This window comes from Benincasa hispida, chromosome 4, assembly GCF_027475165.1.
Source record: "Benincasa hispida cultivar pf3 chromosome 4, pf3_genome.v1.1, whole genome shotgun sequence".
NCBI classification, from domain to species: domain Eukaryota; kingdom Viridiplantae; phylum Streptophyta; class Magnoliopsida; order Cucurbitales; family Cucurbitaceae; genus Benincasa; species Benincasa hispida.
In genome coordinates, this window is record NC_143481.1 from 2,288,287 (window position 1) to 2,306,169 (window position 17,883).

General features: G+C 33.5%; 1 protein-coding gene across 1 annotated transcript; it reads right to left on the bottom strand.

Moving 5' to 3' along the window:
* Positions 1-871: 871 nt before the first annotated feature.
* On the bottom strand, positions 872-8,969 carry SKS5 (SKU5 similar 5). The gene is made up of 8 exons (XM_039030457.2): positions 8,653-8,969; positions 8,456-8,565; positions 7,970-8,240; positions 5,106-5,211; positions 4,201-4,546; positions 3,040-3,405; positions 2,858-2,936; positions 872-1,421 (listed from the first exon to the last, which is right to left on the bottom strand). Exons 1-8 carry the CDS (start codon positions 8,800-8,802, stop codon positions 1,209-1,211), a joined length of 1,641 nt encoding a protein of 546 aa, XP_038886385.1. The 5' UTR covers positions 8,803-8,969; the 3' UTR covers positions 872-1,208.
* Positions 8,970-17,883: the final 8,914 nt, after the last annotated feature.

Below are 17,883 nucleotides of genomic sequence, written 5' to 3' on the forward strand. Positions count from 1 at the left end.
GTTCAACAAATTAAAAGTTCAAATCTCTATCCTACATAAAGCTGAATTAAAAAAAAAATCAAATATATTTTTTTAAAAGACTATTTTCAAATATACAAAATAAACCAAAATATTCATAAAATATAGTAAAATTTTAGAATCTATCTATGATAGACTTTGACCGACATTAGTATAATAATATCTATCATTGATAAACTTTGAAATTTTGCTATATTTTGTATAAATTTTCAACAATTTTGTTCTTTGAAATATATTTTTTTTAATTTTCTTTTTATGATTTGTCTAATAGATGCCCATTGTCACTAAAGTTCAATATGTCAATAAAAATTTACAAAAAAATAAGCCACAAACGTATTATCTCTTAAATAGGCAATCTACTATTACTTGGTGAAGTATTTTCAATACGAATATAATTATATTTCGAAAGAAATAGTATTTAAAAATAAGATATTTTAAATATATCGTAAATTTATTAACAAAGGATTGAATCCAAATATATATGACATATATTAGGGGTTTGCAGCCATCATTTGGAGTCAACTTTTCGACCAAACCATCATAGTCGATTTAGTAAATGTTCAAACCGACCTCGATCGTCGAGGAGTGTAAAGCAGCCATAGGTCAATTGATTGGTTTTATTCTTTAGACTTTTTTAAAAAAAATTGTCAGTTTGGAACACCAACCGAGTCCCTCCTTTTCTCCGACCGACCACCTTCGATTCCATTGATTTTAGTCAGTGAGCCCGATTTTTTTGGTCTATCATACTCATCCCTAATATATATAGACTTATTGAATATTATCTAATTATATTAGACATACAAATAAAAATAGCTTATTACTATAAAATAAATATATAAATAAACATAAAGTATTTTAGATATAATGTCTTATAAGGATGAATTACTATTTTAAAGATTGGGATCAAACTAAGAGTAGAGATACAAGACAATGTCATATATTTAGGCTTTATCATAACTTTCAACTTGTAAAAATAAGAATATCTATGACCTAATTAACGAGAGGGGGGGAAAAAGAGTTTGCAAGGAAATTGAATGAAATAGTATGAATATAGAAAGAAAAATAAAATGAAAATGACCTCGAGCTAAGGACATTTTTTGAGAAGCAAATAATAATAAATGGGTTGTTCCCAAGCAGAAGAAGGCGTAAATATGAAATGGCAAAACGTTTAGGGTTGGAAGAGAGGCTTATTAGAGTGGCCTGGTTCGTCTCCCAGTGGCTCTGCCACAAAGCAGAGCATTCTTTGGAATTGGATACTCGTCTCTCAAAGATGTCGATGGAGTGTAAACTCTTAAGTAAAATTGTTGCCCTAAGTACTGCCTTGCCCAGAATTCTGACCTTAAATTCCACATTCCTACGTTGTCTAGCGCCACATATATTGCAGTCCATGACTTTGGATACACCTGCCATTAACAATGGTTAACTTCACATCTTCCTTCCAAAAATTATTTTAAAACAATAAATCATAGATTTTAGATTTTTTTTTTCATATTTAAAATCACTATAAAACATATCTTTAATTAATGCATTTTTCATATTATTGAAATTGATTTTGAATGGGTAAAAAAAAAAATTTATATTTTTTAAAATGACAAAAGTGATTTTTTAGGAAAAATCTTATAAGTTAAAAATTTCCAAAAATATTTATATTTTATAGCAAAAGTTTCACAAATGTTTTGTATTTTTAGATCTTTTTGCTCTAAAATGTAAATATAATATTTTTTATATTTAAAAAGACCCCATTTTTTTAACCATTTTACAATCACTCCTAAACATGTTGTAACTAGCTAATAAACTTTACTTCCATCTTCAAATTTCTTATCTATTTTTTACCTATGTTTTTTAAATATGACTTAATTTTAAAAAGTAAAAATAGTAATTTTTAAAAAATTATTTTTTAAAAAAATTAACTAAGAATTCAAATGTTTTATTTAAGAATATTAAAAAACGAAAGTGAAGAGATTGGGAGGAAAAAGCATAAATTTGAAAAGTAGAATAAAAACAAAATTGTTATCAACGGTCTTAAGACTCATTTGATAATTATTTAGGCTCTTTTTGATAACTATTTCATTTTTTATTTTTGATTCTTGAAGATTAAACTTATTTCCTCTCCATTTCTAATAATGATTTACATATTTCTTAAGTACAATGGTTGATTTTCTTAGCTAAATTCAAAAAATAAAACACATGTTTTTAAAGCTACTTTTTTAAATTTTCAAATTTTGACTTGGTTTTTTTAAACCGTATAAAAATTAGATCACAAATGAATAAATTTGGGAGTAAAAGCAATGTCTCTAAGTTTAATTTTCAAAAATAAAAAAATTTAAAACAAAATATTTACCAAAGATTAGTTTTTGTTTTCACAAAAGAAAAAAAAAATGTTTGTTTTCTTCCGATTACTTTCCATTGTTTGTCTTCTTTTTTCCAAGTTAACATTTGAATTTAATGCAAAATTTAAAAAAAAAAAATTAAAAACTATATTTTTTTTCCAAAACTTACACTGATTTCGGAAACACTCTCAAAAAAGTAGACAACAATGAATTAATTAGAGAGTAATGTTTATGAACACATTTTAAAAAAATAAAAGACAAAATATCAAATGGCTATTAAACTATCGTTGGTTTCTTGTTTCGGAAAAAATTTAGCTTATAGACACACTTTTCCTATCTGAGGTTCTCTATTTTGTTATCTATATTCTAATCATGTTTTCAAAATTCATGTAGTCTTGAAAATTAAAAAGAAAAATTTTGAAGTATTTGCTTTTACTTATGAAATTTGATTAGGGATAATTGTTTCTTGAAGACCACACATTTTAGTAAAAACTGGAGTTTGGTTGTACCTGAGTGGTACAACGTGCAATAGCGTCTCGTAGATTGTATTGGTTTCTGCTATTTGATGTCCATTGCCCTCCATCCATACTGAATTTCACAAACATTTGTTTTCAGATTTAAAAAAAAAAAAAAAAAAAAAAAAAACCAAGAGAAATGAAGAAGAAGAAGCAGGAGATGAGAGGTTAATTACCCAACAACGAAGAAGGAGTAGCCATCGAGATGCCAGCTCTGGATGAGGTCTTCGTTGTTCTGGAAAACAATTTCGACAAAAGCTCTGTAATCAGCGCCCATAACAGAGGTGTCTTGGTAGATTCCTCCGCCGTTTGGCCAGTCGGAAATGCTTCCCACCCGGAAAACTCCTCCTATTTTGAAGAAGTCCGCCACCTTCAGGGGAGTATCTGCCGGGATAAATGACACGCTGTTCACGGCGTATCTTTGCTTCCCATTCACAAGCCCCGCTGAGTTCGACAGAACAATGGTTCTGGTTGTGCTGATGAGACCATAGTGATAAGACCCTTGTGGATTCGGCCGAGGCCCACTGGCTGTAAGATTGGTTCTGCAATTCGCATGCCAAATTAATCACATTATTAAAGGCTGCACCATCTAGACAATCTTTTTTTAAAAAAAATAATTATATATTTTTTAAATTCTATTTATAGTGGGTAAGGAAGAGAGGTGGAATTAGATGCAATTTACTAATAAAAGATATAGTGTTTATATTATCAACCTCGTGGTCTGAGATTCGATTCTCCCATCCCACACTTTAATTACAATACATTTGCAAACAAAAAAAAAACTGTTTAACATTTTTATAGAAAACATCTTATTTTTATTGATATTTCAATAAAAGAATTATTACAACATTTTTTATTTTTTTTTTTTTATGATTTTGAAACATATTATTATTTATATTATATTTACATCAGTAATATTTAATTGTTTATTTTCATGTTTCTTGAACTTTTTCTAAGATATAATAAAAATATTGGTTTATTTCTTATGTTGATAAATCTATGAAAATGTAGAAATTAATGGAAATATGATGTTCACCAAAATTTAATATCATAGATAAACTATAAAATTTATCAAAAGTGAAAGATTGAAATTTATGAAATTGAATGCTTCAAACGAAAAATTGTGAAATTGAAGTTTAAGGTAAAATTGGCATGTCTGACTCATTTTTTCCTCAATAAACCAAACATTTTTTCCAAAAGACGATCTTTCTAAAATGATTTTTTTTAGTTTTTCGGACAACGTAATCATCAAATAGTTATCTAACGTACCTCAAAATTTGATTTTGATTAATTTATAATAAACAAAAGTAAGTTAGGTAGGTGGGTAGATTAATTACCGGATGGCTCGAGCCTGGTTAAGGGACCAATCAATTTGGATAGTTGGGCCACCAGGAGGCGGTCCTTGGACGGAGCCGGCGGAGTTGGCATAACGGAGAATAGCGGTGGTGGTGAGGATAGGAGTGGTAAAGCGAGAAGAAACAACAATGTAAAAGTCCTGAGCCGGCTGATCTGTTGTGACAAGAACGGAATAAGATTGGCCGACGTGAATGTCAAGGGAAGAGAATTCCGTTTGGAGGGTATGGGTTCCTTCAACTTCCACCACCTTCATTCTGTGGCCTTGAATTCTGAAGTTGAGAGAGCTTTGAAGCCCCACGTTTGAGATCCTCAGCCTGTAAGTTTTTCCTAATAAAACACATACACAACCAATCAACCAATTAATGATGAGCCCCTCCGAATCTAATTATCCCTTAATAACTACTAGTTAAAACACCACTTTTATTTTCTAATCCATCAATGATGATCTGAAAAGTGGATCAATTTCGTCATATTTGTTGTTGTTACATGTATGTTCTATAATCCTAATGAAATGTGATTATCATGTTTGTTGATACGTAGGACCCGTTAGGACATACCATTAATATTACTGTTACCGATATTATTATTGTTACTTTTATAGTTATCGTTACTGATTGACCTTAAACGACAAAGATAACTATAAGAAGATAATGATACCAGACAACACAAAGCAAACAATCTCAATCGTAATCAAATTACGTTTGCAAAATACTTAAGTAATCGTGATCTAAAGCAATTCAATTATGTTTATCGTTGAGGCTCAGTAGATTGATCTATCAATAAAATTCTATCACGATTAGACTAATTTTAATTACGGATGGACAAACATGACTTAAATTCGACTTGCTTTCACTGAAAAGTTATTAGCCAGAGCTTTCTTAATTACCTTGTTCCACATTGAAAGAGGCAGTTCTATTGGGCCCACGACCATTGATGAGGATTCCGTCGGGGAGTGGGAGCATTGAGCCATTGTCTAGTTGGGCCCTCAGCGTCTGCAAAAACAAATCCAAATTGTTGTATTTTAAAATGGCTAAATTTTAGGGGAAAGGAATACTTCTATAATATAATGCTCAGATCTATATTTAGTTATGTAGAAGATTCTCTCTCTACATTCTACATAAATCGTATATGTTTCTTCTTCACATGAGATGGAATCACTTTCCTAAAAACAAATAGAAAATAGTTTCTCACGTTCCCAATCCTAGTAATAATGGCCCCCCTGATTAAAATTGGTAATAAGCAAAAAAGAGAGACAAGAGCAAGAATGAACAGGACGCACCTTTTTGTTTTGTTTTTTCATTTCCTTGTCAATTGGACTATTTGGAGAATGGGGTTGGTGAAATTCATGTATAAAAAACGTTTATGTTAAAATACTATTTTCGTCCATATATTTTGGTTTCTCAATTTTAGTTGTAATTTTAAATGTCCAATTTTAATTCTTTTCAATAAATCTTAAATTCAAATCCTTACTCTTAGTTTATTGCTGGTTTTTTTTCTTTTAAACTCTCGCTATCTACGTGTATTTCAATATAATTTCTAAAATATATTCACATATTTTAACTTTGGACTATTTATTATTTAATCAATTTTGAAGAAAAATTACCTTTAAGGAACTCAACTATGATTGTAAATGAATTAAAATTAAGCAAATTCAAAATACAGACCAAAATAGTATATTTGTTTTTTTTTTTTTTTCTTTTTGGAGTTTTATATGAAAGTTGGAGATTTATATCACTCACATTAAAGTTGATAATAAATACTCGATGCTAGTTGAAATATTGTCACTTTAACAATGTTTGGCTTTGAGGTATTCCGAGAATCAAACTCAGGAGTTCGCACCCAACCCAAAACTTATTAGAAGGCCAAACCAAACAGAAAAGGACAAGAAAGTGGATTAAAGTTGGGCTTAGAATTTTTTTTCCTTTTTTTAGTATGTTATATTTGCACCGTTACAAATGTGACGCCTTTTTCAAAACGAACCGATCGACCATTCTCTTTCAAGTGTTTCATTTCAGATTCAGAATTCTACCTTCTAAAAGTTACCTTAAACAGGGCTAATAAATTAGCGAGAATTGGTTTATCTCATATAAAGAGAGAAGAAAGAAAAAGCCTATAATAATGACTTAGGGACGTTTGGTATTAAGATTATCTTAAGACTATAGTAACCATCTTTTCTTATGATAAATACTATTTCAAAACTCCAATTAGCTACAATAAACACTATTTCAAAATTCTTATTTGCTATAGCAAATCTATTATTTTTTTATTCTTTGTTATAATATTTACTCTTTCATTCTCAAACTAAAATAATTTATATCTCGAACACATACAGTTATAATCAAAACTAAAATAATCTACACCAAAAATATAAATTATTATAATTTAACTATAATAATTTAGGATTATAATAATCATCCCTAAGAATTAGGTGGGTTGAATACAGTTGTCTTTTCTAATTATGGGGAGAGTTTCATATGGTTAAATTAAATTAAGGAGGATCCTAAGTTGGGGGAAAGCGCGTTTAGGGGAGCCTAGGAATCAGTGCCAAAACGGATTCGTAAGGGCGCTTTCGTTGGCTGGAAAATCTGGATTCCATACAGCCCAACAATACAGAAAGCTCCTTTCGAAAGGGAAAAAAGAAAAAAAACAATGAAAAAGGCTTTTCATCAAATAGATGCACATGTCAACAAATCAATTAAATTCAGCTTATGATTATCGCACTGACAGGCAGCCATGGCCCTCACCATTGAAGAAATAAAGTTCCCTTTAATTAATCCAGCTGTTAATCTGAGTAGAGAGAGACTAGAGAGAGAAGCATAAAGGATATGAAGAGAGTCAAACATTACAGGTCAAGCAGTAGAACAGCAATGGTCTATGTCTACCGACAGAGGCAAAAGGGAAAAGAAAAAAAAAAAGTAGATTATAAAAAATATTTTAAAACTTTGTTATTTCTTTAGAAAAATATCCTCAATGTACTTATTTAAATATATATTTTCAAGATTGATCCATACAAGCATCTTAGTCACTACCCTTCGTTTCACTTCACTCAATTTTTCATCCATCTTCAAAGAAATTTTTGTGCAACTGCTTTTTTTTAAATACTTTTATAATTATTGACCCACTTCCTATAAACATAAAATGAAAAAAATATAACAAATTGTGAGAAAATGAAAATTGCAATAGAGATGATTATTGCATTAGGGTTACCATACACATGTTCATCCCTAATGCAACACGTTATAAAATGTGATAGTACACCCTGAAATAAGTCGAAGTTTAAATTTCATACATTTGTGGGAGATAGATCATTAATCATAAAGGAAAATGGTCATCCGTGAAAAGAAAAAAAAAACTCATATTTAATATTTGAAATATTTTAAAATAAACATATCTTTGTACATCATATATGAATTACCAAAAAAATATTAAAAATATTTTTTTTTTAAAAAAAAGAAAAGTTTGTAGTATTTGTGCGAGATGCACAAAAATAGACCATGGGTTAGAAAAGAATGGTTATTTTTCTTTTTTATAATTTAGCAAAAAAGGAAGAAAAAAAAAGTCAAATAAAACGGCGATTCCATTCCCTTCTATCTGGCCTTATCCCGCGACTATTATTCAATACTTTTTCACCTCTTTCACATTTGCCAGAGCTCAACTTTGAAACTAATATGAATGATTAAAAGTTCAATCTAACGAATAGCTTAATTCTGAAAAGAAGTTTAAAAAACGGGTTGAATAGTGATTAATTACCGTATGATTGGCTTGGTACCAGTCACCGATGAGGACAGTGTAATCGCCGGCAGGATCCGGGAACGGAACAGGAATTCGGGGGCGGCTGAGAATTCTAATCCCACCAAAACCACCGGCGGCCTTATGGAAGCCAAGAGAAGGGAAGTAATAGAAGCTTCCGATCTGATCTTTCATTTGAAGAATGTAAGTGAAGTTCTTCCCTGGAGGAATTGGGCAAGTTGTTCCGTACACACCGTCTTCGTATGAGTTTCTTCTCTGTTGAATCCCATTCCTAATTATCCCACAGTCCACACACCATTTTTCAGTTAATCAAACTTCCAATTAAGACAATAGATCCAATAATAACGATAATTTGTAGGCATTGTCTCAAACACCTTCTTCAACTAATTAAACCAGATCCAACCCCTAAATTTGACCAAATTAACTAGGAAGCATATTTTCACATTCAGTAACTAAAATGGAGATCTCGAGTCACAGATAAATTACCAGGAGAGGAGAAAAGGCTCATCCAAACTATTGAAGACATTGATAATGATATTATCATTAGTAACAGAGTGAATATCAGGGCCAGGAAACTGACCATTAATCAGAATGCCCTAAAAAGAAAGAACAGAGCAGATTCAGATCCATTCTCAATTGGACGAAGAACACAAGAATCAATGAAATTGAAGCGAAAACCTAACCTGCTGGGGGACGCCGAGGGGGTAAATGGTGCCGTAAGTTACATTCCAGTCGAAGAATCTGTAAGGATCGTCGGCTCGAACAATGGCGAAGAAGGAAATGCAGAGGAAGAGGAGAGGTGGAAGAGAGGATCCCATTAAGGCAATCGCCATTGTGAAGGGGGAGAAATGGCGATTGAAGGATTGAGAGGAGTGAGAGAGGAAGAGAGTGGAGGTTTATATTTAAGCTAGGTTCAGAGAGTAGGTAGTGAATGTACAAAGCCAGAGGACTGAATAGCGGGAGTGAAAGTGACGTAGTTTTTTTTTTTGGCTGACTAGACAAATTTAAATCTGGAAATGGATGGGTAAGAAATAAGAATTGCAACAACTTTTGGGGGGAAAATGAAAAACGGAGGGATAATAGATTTAGTTTGGAATGAGTCTAGTTAGAAGGGGGAGACAATTGCCCAAAAGACCCATTTTAAATGTTCAAAATGGTAAATGACTCCGTTTTTGAAAAAAATATCAAATGTCCTTTTGTTGATATCGTGATCATGTGAAGTTACGATATTACCCTTCTTTTTTCTTTTTTTCTCTTCTCAGTGCGAGAAATCTTCCTCTGCATGTCTTCTTCTTCTTCCCCACTTCTTTTCCTCTATATATCTTCTTCTTCTCCAGCACGATGAGTCCACACGAGCAGCTTTGACGTGACCACCCCCGGTGAGCGAGACTGAGAGAGATGAGTGATTTTGTGAGTGAGGAAACAAAGAGAGAGCAAAACAAGTGAGAGTGAGAGAAATAATGATTTGTAAGTGAAAAAGAAAGTGAGAGCGATACAAGCAAGAGCCAGGTGAGCGAGAGCGAGACTTCTTTTGCATGTGTGTGCAAATATATTTTGATAATTTCACCCGAATTTGACGTCAGCAAAGGATCATTTGACTTTTTTTTATTAAAAAAAAAAAAAAAAACCAGATCATTTCACATTTCTTACCTAATTTTTGGGTCATCCATCCGGCGTACCCAAAAGAGGATAATGGCCATAACTTATAAGAAATGTTTTCAAGTTTGTATAAATAAGGTCCATATATTTTAGTTTCTCTATTTTGAAGATAATTCAATTTTAGTACATGTATTTTCAAATATCAAATTTAAGTTAATGTAATTACAATAAATATTAAAGTTAATTTTTATCGAAATTGACTAAATAATAATAATAATTTTCATATAAAGAAGTATAATATGTGAATATTTTTGTAAAAATTATAGTGAAAACACGAATAGATAAAAAAAAAAAAAAAAGTTTATGGAAAAAATCAACATAACAAGCATTAGGACTAAATTGAATGAGTATAGGGACAAAAACAATATTTTAACCTATAAATAGCCCCTTTAAATGAACTTGTTTGTGTGAGTTTATTCAATGACAATCCCAACCATAAATGAAACTAGGTAAGAAAAAAAAAAGCTTAAAAATATAACTCCTCAATGGAAAAACCTCTCATTACTGAATGGAAAAATATCTAATACTATCGTGATACATATTTCTCTCATTTATTTTTTGAAATGTCATAAAATAATTTATTAATTTATCATTCATTTATTTTATAGACTTCACATAATTCTTGAATACTACATTTGTGACAAACAATGAAGGAAGGTATTATGAAAAAAATTTCCATACACCCTCATAGAATTGGGTCTTATTATAGGGTGTGATTCCAAAGGCCATTGTAGATTTGATCTTATGCTTATATATACCATATTGGTGTTTCTTAATTTGAGATTTTTTGCAATCTATGCTTTATTTCAATATCATTTTGTCAATCCTACCCATACAACTCACCATCAGAGAGTTGTCAATCGTGTGCAAATCTAGAAATGGCTAGTGTTTATTTTAGTGAAAAAAATAGGTATTTTAGGAAATAGCAGATGAGCTTAATTGATTAAATAAATTATTCAGTACAGAAGGATCCAACAAATAATACAGGGATTGCAAAGGAAACCCAATGAAAAGATAACACGTATACAAAAGAATAACAAATATGTAACCAAACAAACGACATCATTAAGAATAAAGAATAGAGAGGAAAAGAAAAGGATTAATGATTTATTGTGATGGTCTCTTTGGGCTCTGTTAAGTTGGGCCCCTCTGTTCTCACATCCCCCCTCAAACGAGAGGGTGAAGGTAGAAGCCTGAGTTTGTGGAAAAGAGCAGTGAAGTGGGCCTCTATCAATGGTTTGGTTAAAGCATTTGTTAGTTGATCTAAAGAAGGCACATATCGAAGGTCGATTGTTTTAGGAACACCTTGTTTACTGCGAGAGTGAAAGACCAGATTGGCAGCTAGTGAGAGGGCACTTAAGTTATGAAACCAAATGATAGGAGTAGCAGACGGGCAGAGGTTGAGTTTTTGAAGACGAGACTGAACCCAAGTGATTTCAGCTATAATCTGAGCTAAAGAACGGTATTATGATTCTGTACTTGATCTAGCAACCACTTATTGATTTTTTGAAGACCAAGAGATCAGGGAATGGCCAAGAAAAAGGCAATGAGCTGCAATAGACTTCCTATCATCAACACTACATGATCAATCAACATCAGTATAGGCAACAAAATCCACGTGTTCTATTTTTGGGAGAAACAAACCATAATAGATAGTGCCCTTAAGATAGCGAAGAACACGCTTAGCTGCTTGCCAATGGAGAGACATAAGATGCTGTAAAAACTTAATTTATTTACAATGTATGAAATGTTTCAGTCTGGTGTGTGTGAGATACTGAAGAGCACCCAAAATGTTTCGATATTGAGTTGGGTTGTCCATAGGTTCCCCATCAATAGCAGAGAGCTGCTTACCTATGATGGCTGGGGTTGAACATGGCTTAATATAGGATAACTCAAAGCGATCCAATAGATCAACAATGTACTTTCTTTGTAGTAAATGCATCCCACCAGGAATTCAGAGAACTTTAACCCCCAAATAATAGCTCAACATACCTAAATATTTCAGAGAAAACATAGCATTTAATTGTCCAATGAACCTGTTTATAAAGAATGAGGAGTCACCTGTGATTAGTATATCATTAACATAAATCAACACAAATACCATGTGACCATTATTTCAAAAGAAAAAGAGTGAGTTATCAGCTCAAGAATTGACGAATCCCTAGTGAAGAAGAGTATGTTTGAGATGATCAAACCAAGCTTAAAGTGCCTACTTGAGACGATATAAGGCCTTGTGTAATTTGCAGATATGGGTTGGTCGTTGCAAGTTAATAAATCCATCTAGTTGCTTCATATAAACATCCTCTTCAAAAGTTCCATTAAGGAATGCATTGTTTATGTCAAGTTGTCTGACAGCCTAGTCTTTTGAGACAGCCAGGGAGAGGGTTATACGAATGGTAGGAGCTTTTACAACTAGACTAGAAGTCTCATGAAAATCCATGCCTGGTAATTGATAAAATCCTTTTGCAACCAAACGAGTTTTTCATCGTTCTATGGAACCATTATGAAGTCGCTTGACTTTGAATACCCATTTGTTACCTACAAGGTTGACACCCGAAGGGCAAGGAACAAGACTCCACATTCCATTTTTTGCAAGAGCAGTCATTTCAGTATCCATAGCAGCTTTTATTAATCTTATGAAAGCGCCTCAGAAATAGAGAGAAGCTCATGTGCAGGGGAAAAGGTAGATGCATATAGAGAAGTCCATTATTTTGGCTTAAAGATGCCACTTTTGGCTCGAGTCTGCATTAAATGGGATGGGGTTAAACTTGTAATGGTAGCAGGCCTGAGGGGCAGAGGATGAGCATCTGATTAAGAGGAATAGATGCCTCAACATAGGGAATGATAATATCACTATGAGTAGGTGAGGTGGTGACAAACCGGGGAGATAGAGAGGATGACGCTACACTGACCACAGAAGAGTGAGCTATATTTGTTGAAGACATAGAAGAGGGAGGAGTAGAATACTGAAGGAAATCAGACTCGAGATTTCCATGAGCAGTGGAAAAAAGTTATTCCAAATCACAATCATGAATGAACATTACATTTACAGTCGAACATAAACAAGCGGTTATACAATTAATACAGAAATTATAGCATGAAATCTCAAATGAATAAAGAGAAAACTCTACGAACATTTGAAAATGCATCTCCACACTCCTTTGCGCTCGACCGCTCGAACAACAGCAATCTTGAACGCTCGATTTACATGACCGCAACACAGAACGAACAATTCATACTCGTCCTCAACGATCGCCTCAGTTATGAACTCCTTAGCAACACGAATGACCTCCACAAGATCTCGACGGTGTCGAGTTGAGTATGACACCACCAACAAGGCTACCTTGGTATTCTCGATGTGAGAATCCAAAGGTTGGGCTCTGTTCGGACTTGGAATAAGGAAGATGAAGGAGGAAACACCGATCGTATACATGACTGGGCAAATGGGAGATGGCAGAGACCTATCGTATAGGTCAATGCCCAATCGTTTAGCTAAAGCTATGCGATCGGCTATGCAATCGTTTAGTAAATATTGTACGATCGTTTAGCTCGCAAATGCACGATCGTTTAGTTTGCCCAAGTTGTCGTTTAGTTTATCTATATTTACTTGACAACTCCGTGAGTTTCTTTTTTTTTTTTCTAGAGAAAAATCTCAAAAAACTTACTAAAATTAGGAAAACCATTTTCCTTTTATCTCACGGTTACCATGAATCACTAATAATCACCCACTCAATTGGTTTTTAAAGAAAATAATTAATTATCCAATAATGAATATTATTATAAATATAGATGATAACCAACTTATCATACTATATTTATAATCTATAGTTTTAATATTTCATCTCATGAAACATATAAACCATAGTTCTTTTTTTATTCCATGGTACTTAATGTAAATCTCATTTACATCAATCCTCCACTAGATGTATCTCATACATAATACTGATATAATCAAAATACCTCTTGTCAATTTGAACATTTCAAATCAACACTAAGAACTGATCCTCAACTGAATCCATTGAGCTACCAATGGGACCTTTTGGACCTGTAGCTCGAAGCTCCAACGGTATATGAATAACTGACTAAACCCTTTAGTCACGGGATCCACTATCCGTTAACTGCCAGACACTTCACTAAAACCAACAACTGAACTCTTCTTACCACAAATATATTATGTGCCCATCTTAACCAATCAGTAGTGCGACAACCTTTCACATATCGCTCGTAATTACAGTTGGGCCAATAACCATTGTACCCCTGTAGTTACATTTGTCTCCTTAAGTACCACTAATCCCTCTAATGAACATAAGTCATAGTTCTACTATGACTGAGTCTTCTCTTCCAAAGAGAAGCTGTGGCCACTATGTTCAAGCCCCGGAATCAGCCTTAGGGGAACAATCTCTCTACTTATCCCTGCTTCGAGAAAGAAGTGAATTCCATCTTATGGATTGAGTTTCTAGCTCCCAGATCAGACAAGTCCCCAAAAAGGTAGGCATGTTGAGTTGGCAATCTGGCCACTCTCACCCATACTAATCAAAGGACCGCCCTCAAAGACAAGAGTTCCCAAAATACTAAGGATTGAGGTTGTGTCACCTATGATCGTTTAGGTGAGATGAAAGTCTCTAGTATCAACCGCGTTATATACAAAGTCTAGTCATCTCATGGTCCAGGTCTTATACAGACTCTTTGTGTAGGACACCCCGCTCACACGTCTCCACATAAATGGTTAGGATCTACCATTTGTAGTAGTTTACAATACTTGTAAACCTTTACAAAGTGGGTCGCATCTGCAATGTCACCAGGATCAGGTATCCCACCTTAATCCTTATACTACAGACCTATTTAAGTTATCACTTAAGTCATGATCCACTTGTATATCACATATACAAGTTTAAGTTTATATAAGATAACCAAGGAGCTTTGTTTATTGGATATGAGTAAATGTCAGAATTAAATAACACTTACTTTATTCATTAATCAATGTGTATCTTTACAAAACAACGAGACTTCGGGAGAATTAGAACACCAATCCCAATAGATACGCAAGTGAAGGAGAAGAATTTGGTACAATGGGCAATTGTAATGAAGGGAAAGGAGACCAATGGATAACAATGGAGGTTATGGGATTGGAGGAGGATGTTGAATGGTTGAGAAAGTCAGAATTGAAAGGGAAGGAGGACTCATCAAACACAACATGTCTAGATATATAAATTCAATTGGTGGAGCTGAGACATTTGTAACCTTTGTGGGTTTCAGCAAGGAAGACATGCTTGGTGTTATGAAATTGGAATTTATGAGATTGATATGGTTGAAGGCAGGGATAACAGGCTTCCCAAAGGTACAGAGAAGAGAATAATCGGGCAATTGATTGAAAGCTTTTTGCCAAGGGGAGAGATTTTGTAGAATGGGGGTAGATAACCGATTTATTGGAAAGATAGTAGAGACAAAGGCATCCCACCAATACCTCAATGATATGGAAGCTTGTGCTAGAAGAGTAAGGCCCATTTCAATAATATGATGGTGTTTGCGTTCAACCATACCGCTTTTGGCTGGTATGATGATAGGGGTGACGAAACTCAATCTCATTCTGAGTTAAGAAGGAATGGAATGAACGAAACTCGCCATACCAATCACTGTGATTAATTTTAATTTTTTTTCTCAAATCTATTTTCTACAAGAGATTTAAATTGAATGAAGGCAAAAAGAAATTCACTATTGTGTTTAAGAGGATAAATATAGGTTAGTCTCGTGAAGTCATTGACAAAACTAATGTAACATTGAAAACCCAAGGTAGAAAAAATAGAGGATGGTCCCCAAAGATCATAGTATACAATTTCAAGAGGTTGAGAAGTACGGGAATTTGATCGATTAAAGGGTAGTCGATGCAATTTGTCTAGTTGACAAGCTTCACAAAACTCAATTGCTTCATTAGAAGAAGGATTCAAATTACACAATTTAAATACTTAACTTAAAACACGATTTGAGACATGACCTAGTCTTTGGTGCCAAATAGACTTAGACACCTTACATGAAGTATTATTATAAATATGAAAGTTAGATGGACTCACATGTCTGAAGGCAGTAGAAAGATTATATTTGGACTTTTAATTGAAGGGAGACTCTAGAGATGGTTTTAATATAGGAAGATTCAGCTAATATAGCCCATCCTTAAGTGTTCCGTGCATCATTACCTTCTTCGTGTCCTTGGCCTTCACAAGACAATAATGGGAGTGAAATTCAACGAACAGATTATTATCAGTAGTTAATTTTGTAACGCTAATGAGATTACGTTTAATCTATGGAACATGAAGTATTTCCTTTAAAACAATGCATGAATCCTTACTTGTTTTTTAGTTAATCAAACTATTTTCAATGTGAAAGATAGGTAAATTAGTGTCATCACCAACAGTTAAGGTTTTTTCACCATTATATTCAGCTTTCTGGTTCAAGTTACCAACATTAGCAATCACATAGCTTGTTGCTCCACCCTCAGCAAGCCATTTTGGATCATTTAGAATCTCTGGTGTGGCAATGTAAGCCAAACCACTACTTCATTGGTTATTTCCAGCACCAGCTCCATGAGGGTTATTGAACTCTTCATCATAGCGAGAATAGTAGGAATTTGCAGAGTGACCATACCTGTCACATGCTTGGCAAGTTGGATCGATTGTTACCTGAACATCCACATCCTCATCCACGCAAGTTTCCACGATTACTGTTGTTGTGATTGTTTGAGTTTTTTCCATTACTACCCCTAACTTGATTGTTATTTCCATTATTGTTTTCGTTGTTGTAGGGTTGATTTCCATGGAACTGTCCTTGTCTGTTGAAAGTTGTTGATGGTTTAACTAGTTCTGATATAATAGGGCTAAGGCTGAAGTGAGCCGAGTCCGTTCAAAGGTTACTAGGGTAGAGTGAAGTTCCTGCCAATTAGAAATATCTTTTCCTTCTATCGTGTAAACTATTGGAACATACTCAGCATCCAGACCTACTAGTACATATGACATAAGATCATAAAAAATGACCAGATTACCTACTAATTTTAGGTTATTAGAGGCTTGTTTCATTATAGTCAGATAATCAACTACTCTATTGTTCCCTTTCTTGGTATTCTGAAGAATGCCCCTGAGTTGATTTATCCTAGCTTTGCTAGTAGCACCGTACATTATTTCTAGTGCTTTCGAGACCTCCCAAGAGGTTTTGAGACTCACTATATCAGTAGCGATTGGAGGGTTCATTAACCCGAACAACCATCCCAGTAGAGCTTGATCGATCATGACCCATTCTTCAAAAAGAGGGTTTGGCACCAATTCTTTCTTTCCATCTACGACAACAATTCCAACAGCTCTGATGGTGGAGCTTTTGTACCGAGGACATGACCATCAACTTGTCCTTTAAGGCTAGAACCATTCCTATCCACAGAAGATAATTTTTCTCGTCAAGCTTCATGGTCAAGACAATGTTTAGAGGATGGCCAAAGGAGGAGCTTATCACATTGCTCGCGGAGGAAGAGGATGAAGTAGCCATGGCGTTAGCCTTCTCTAGCTCTGATACCAAGTGACAAAATAGGAATTTCAGGAAATAGTAGATGAGCTTAATTGATTGAATGAATTATTCAGTACAGAAGGATCCAATAAATAAATCAGGGCCAGTAGAGGAAGCCCAATGAAAAGATAACACATATGCAAAAGAATAACGAATATGTAACTAAACAAACGACATCGTAAAAAATAAAGAATAGAGAAGAAAAAGAAAAGGATCAATGATTTGTTGTGATAGGCTATTTGGGCTCTGTTAAGTTGGGCTCTTTGGGCTCTATTATCACAATTTTGAGTAATATATAGGTACAACTTGGTATCTAACTATGTTCATGTATCTCCTTAATTTTTTTTAAAGAGGGCAAATATCAATTTATACTCCTGAACTTTGGGTGTTGTATCAATTTAAGTCCTAAACTAATAATTGTATCAATTTAAATCCTGAACTTTCATAATTATATCAACTTAAACCCTCCATTATGTTTTATTTGGATACACTTATGAATGTTCAAGATTTAAATTGATATAATTATTAGTTTGAAGTTTAAATTGATACAAATTCCAAAACTCAGGGTTTCGATACAACCCCAAAGTTTAAGGTTTAAATTGATACAATTCTTAATTTAAGATTTAAATTGATATAATTCCCAAAATTTAGGGGTATAAATTGATATTTGTCCTTTAAAAATCATTATCAAATTTACAAATTTAAATGAC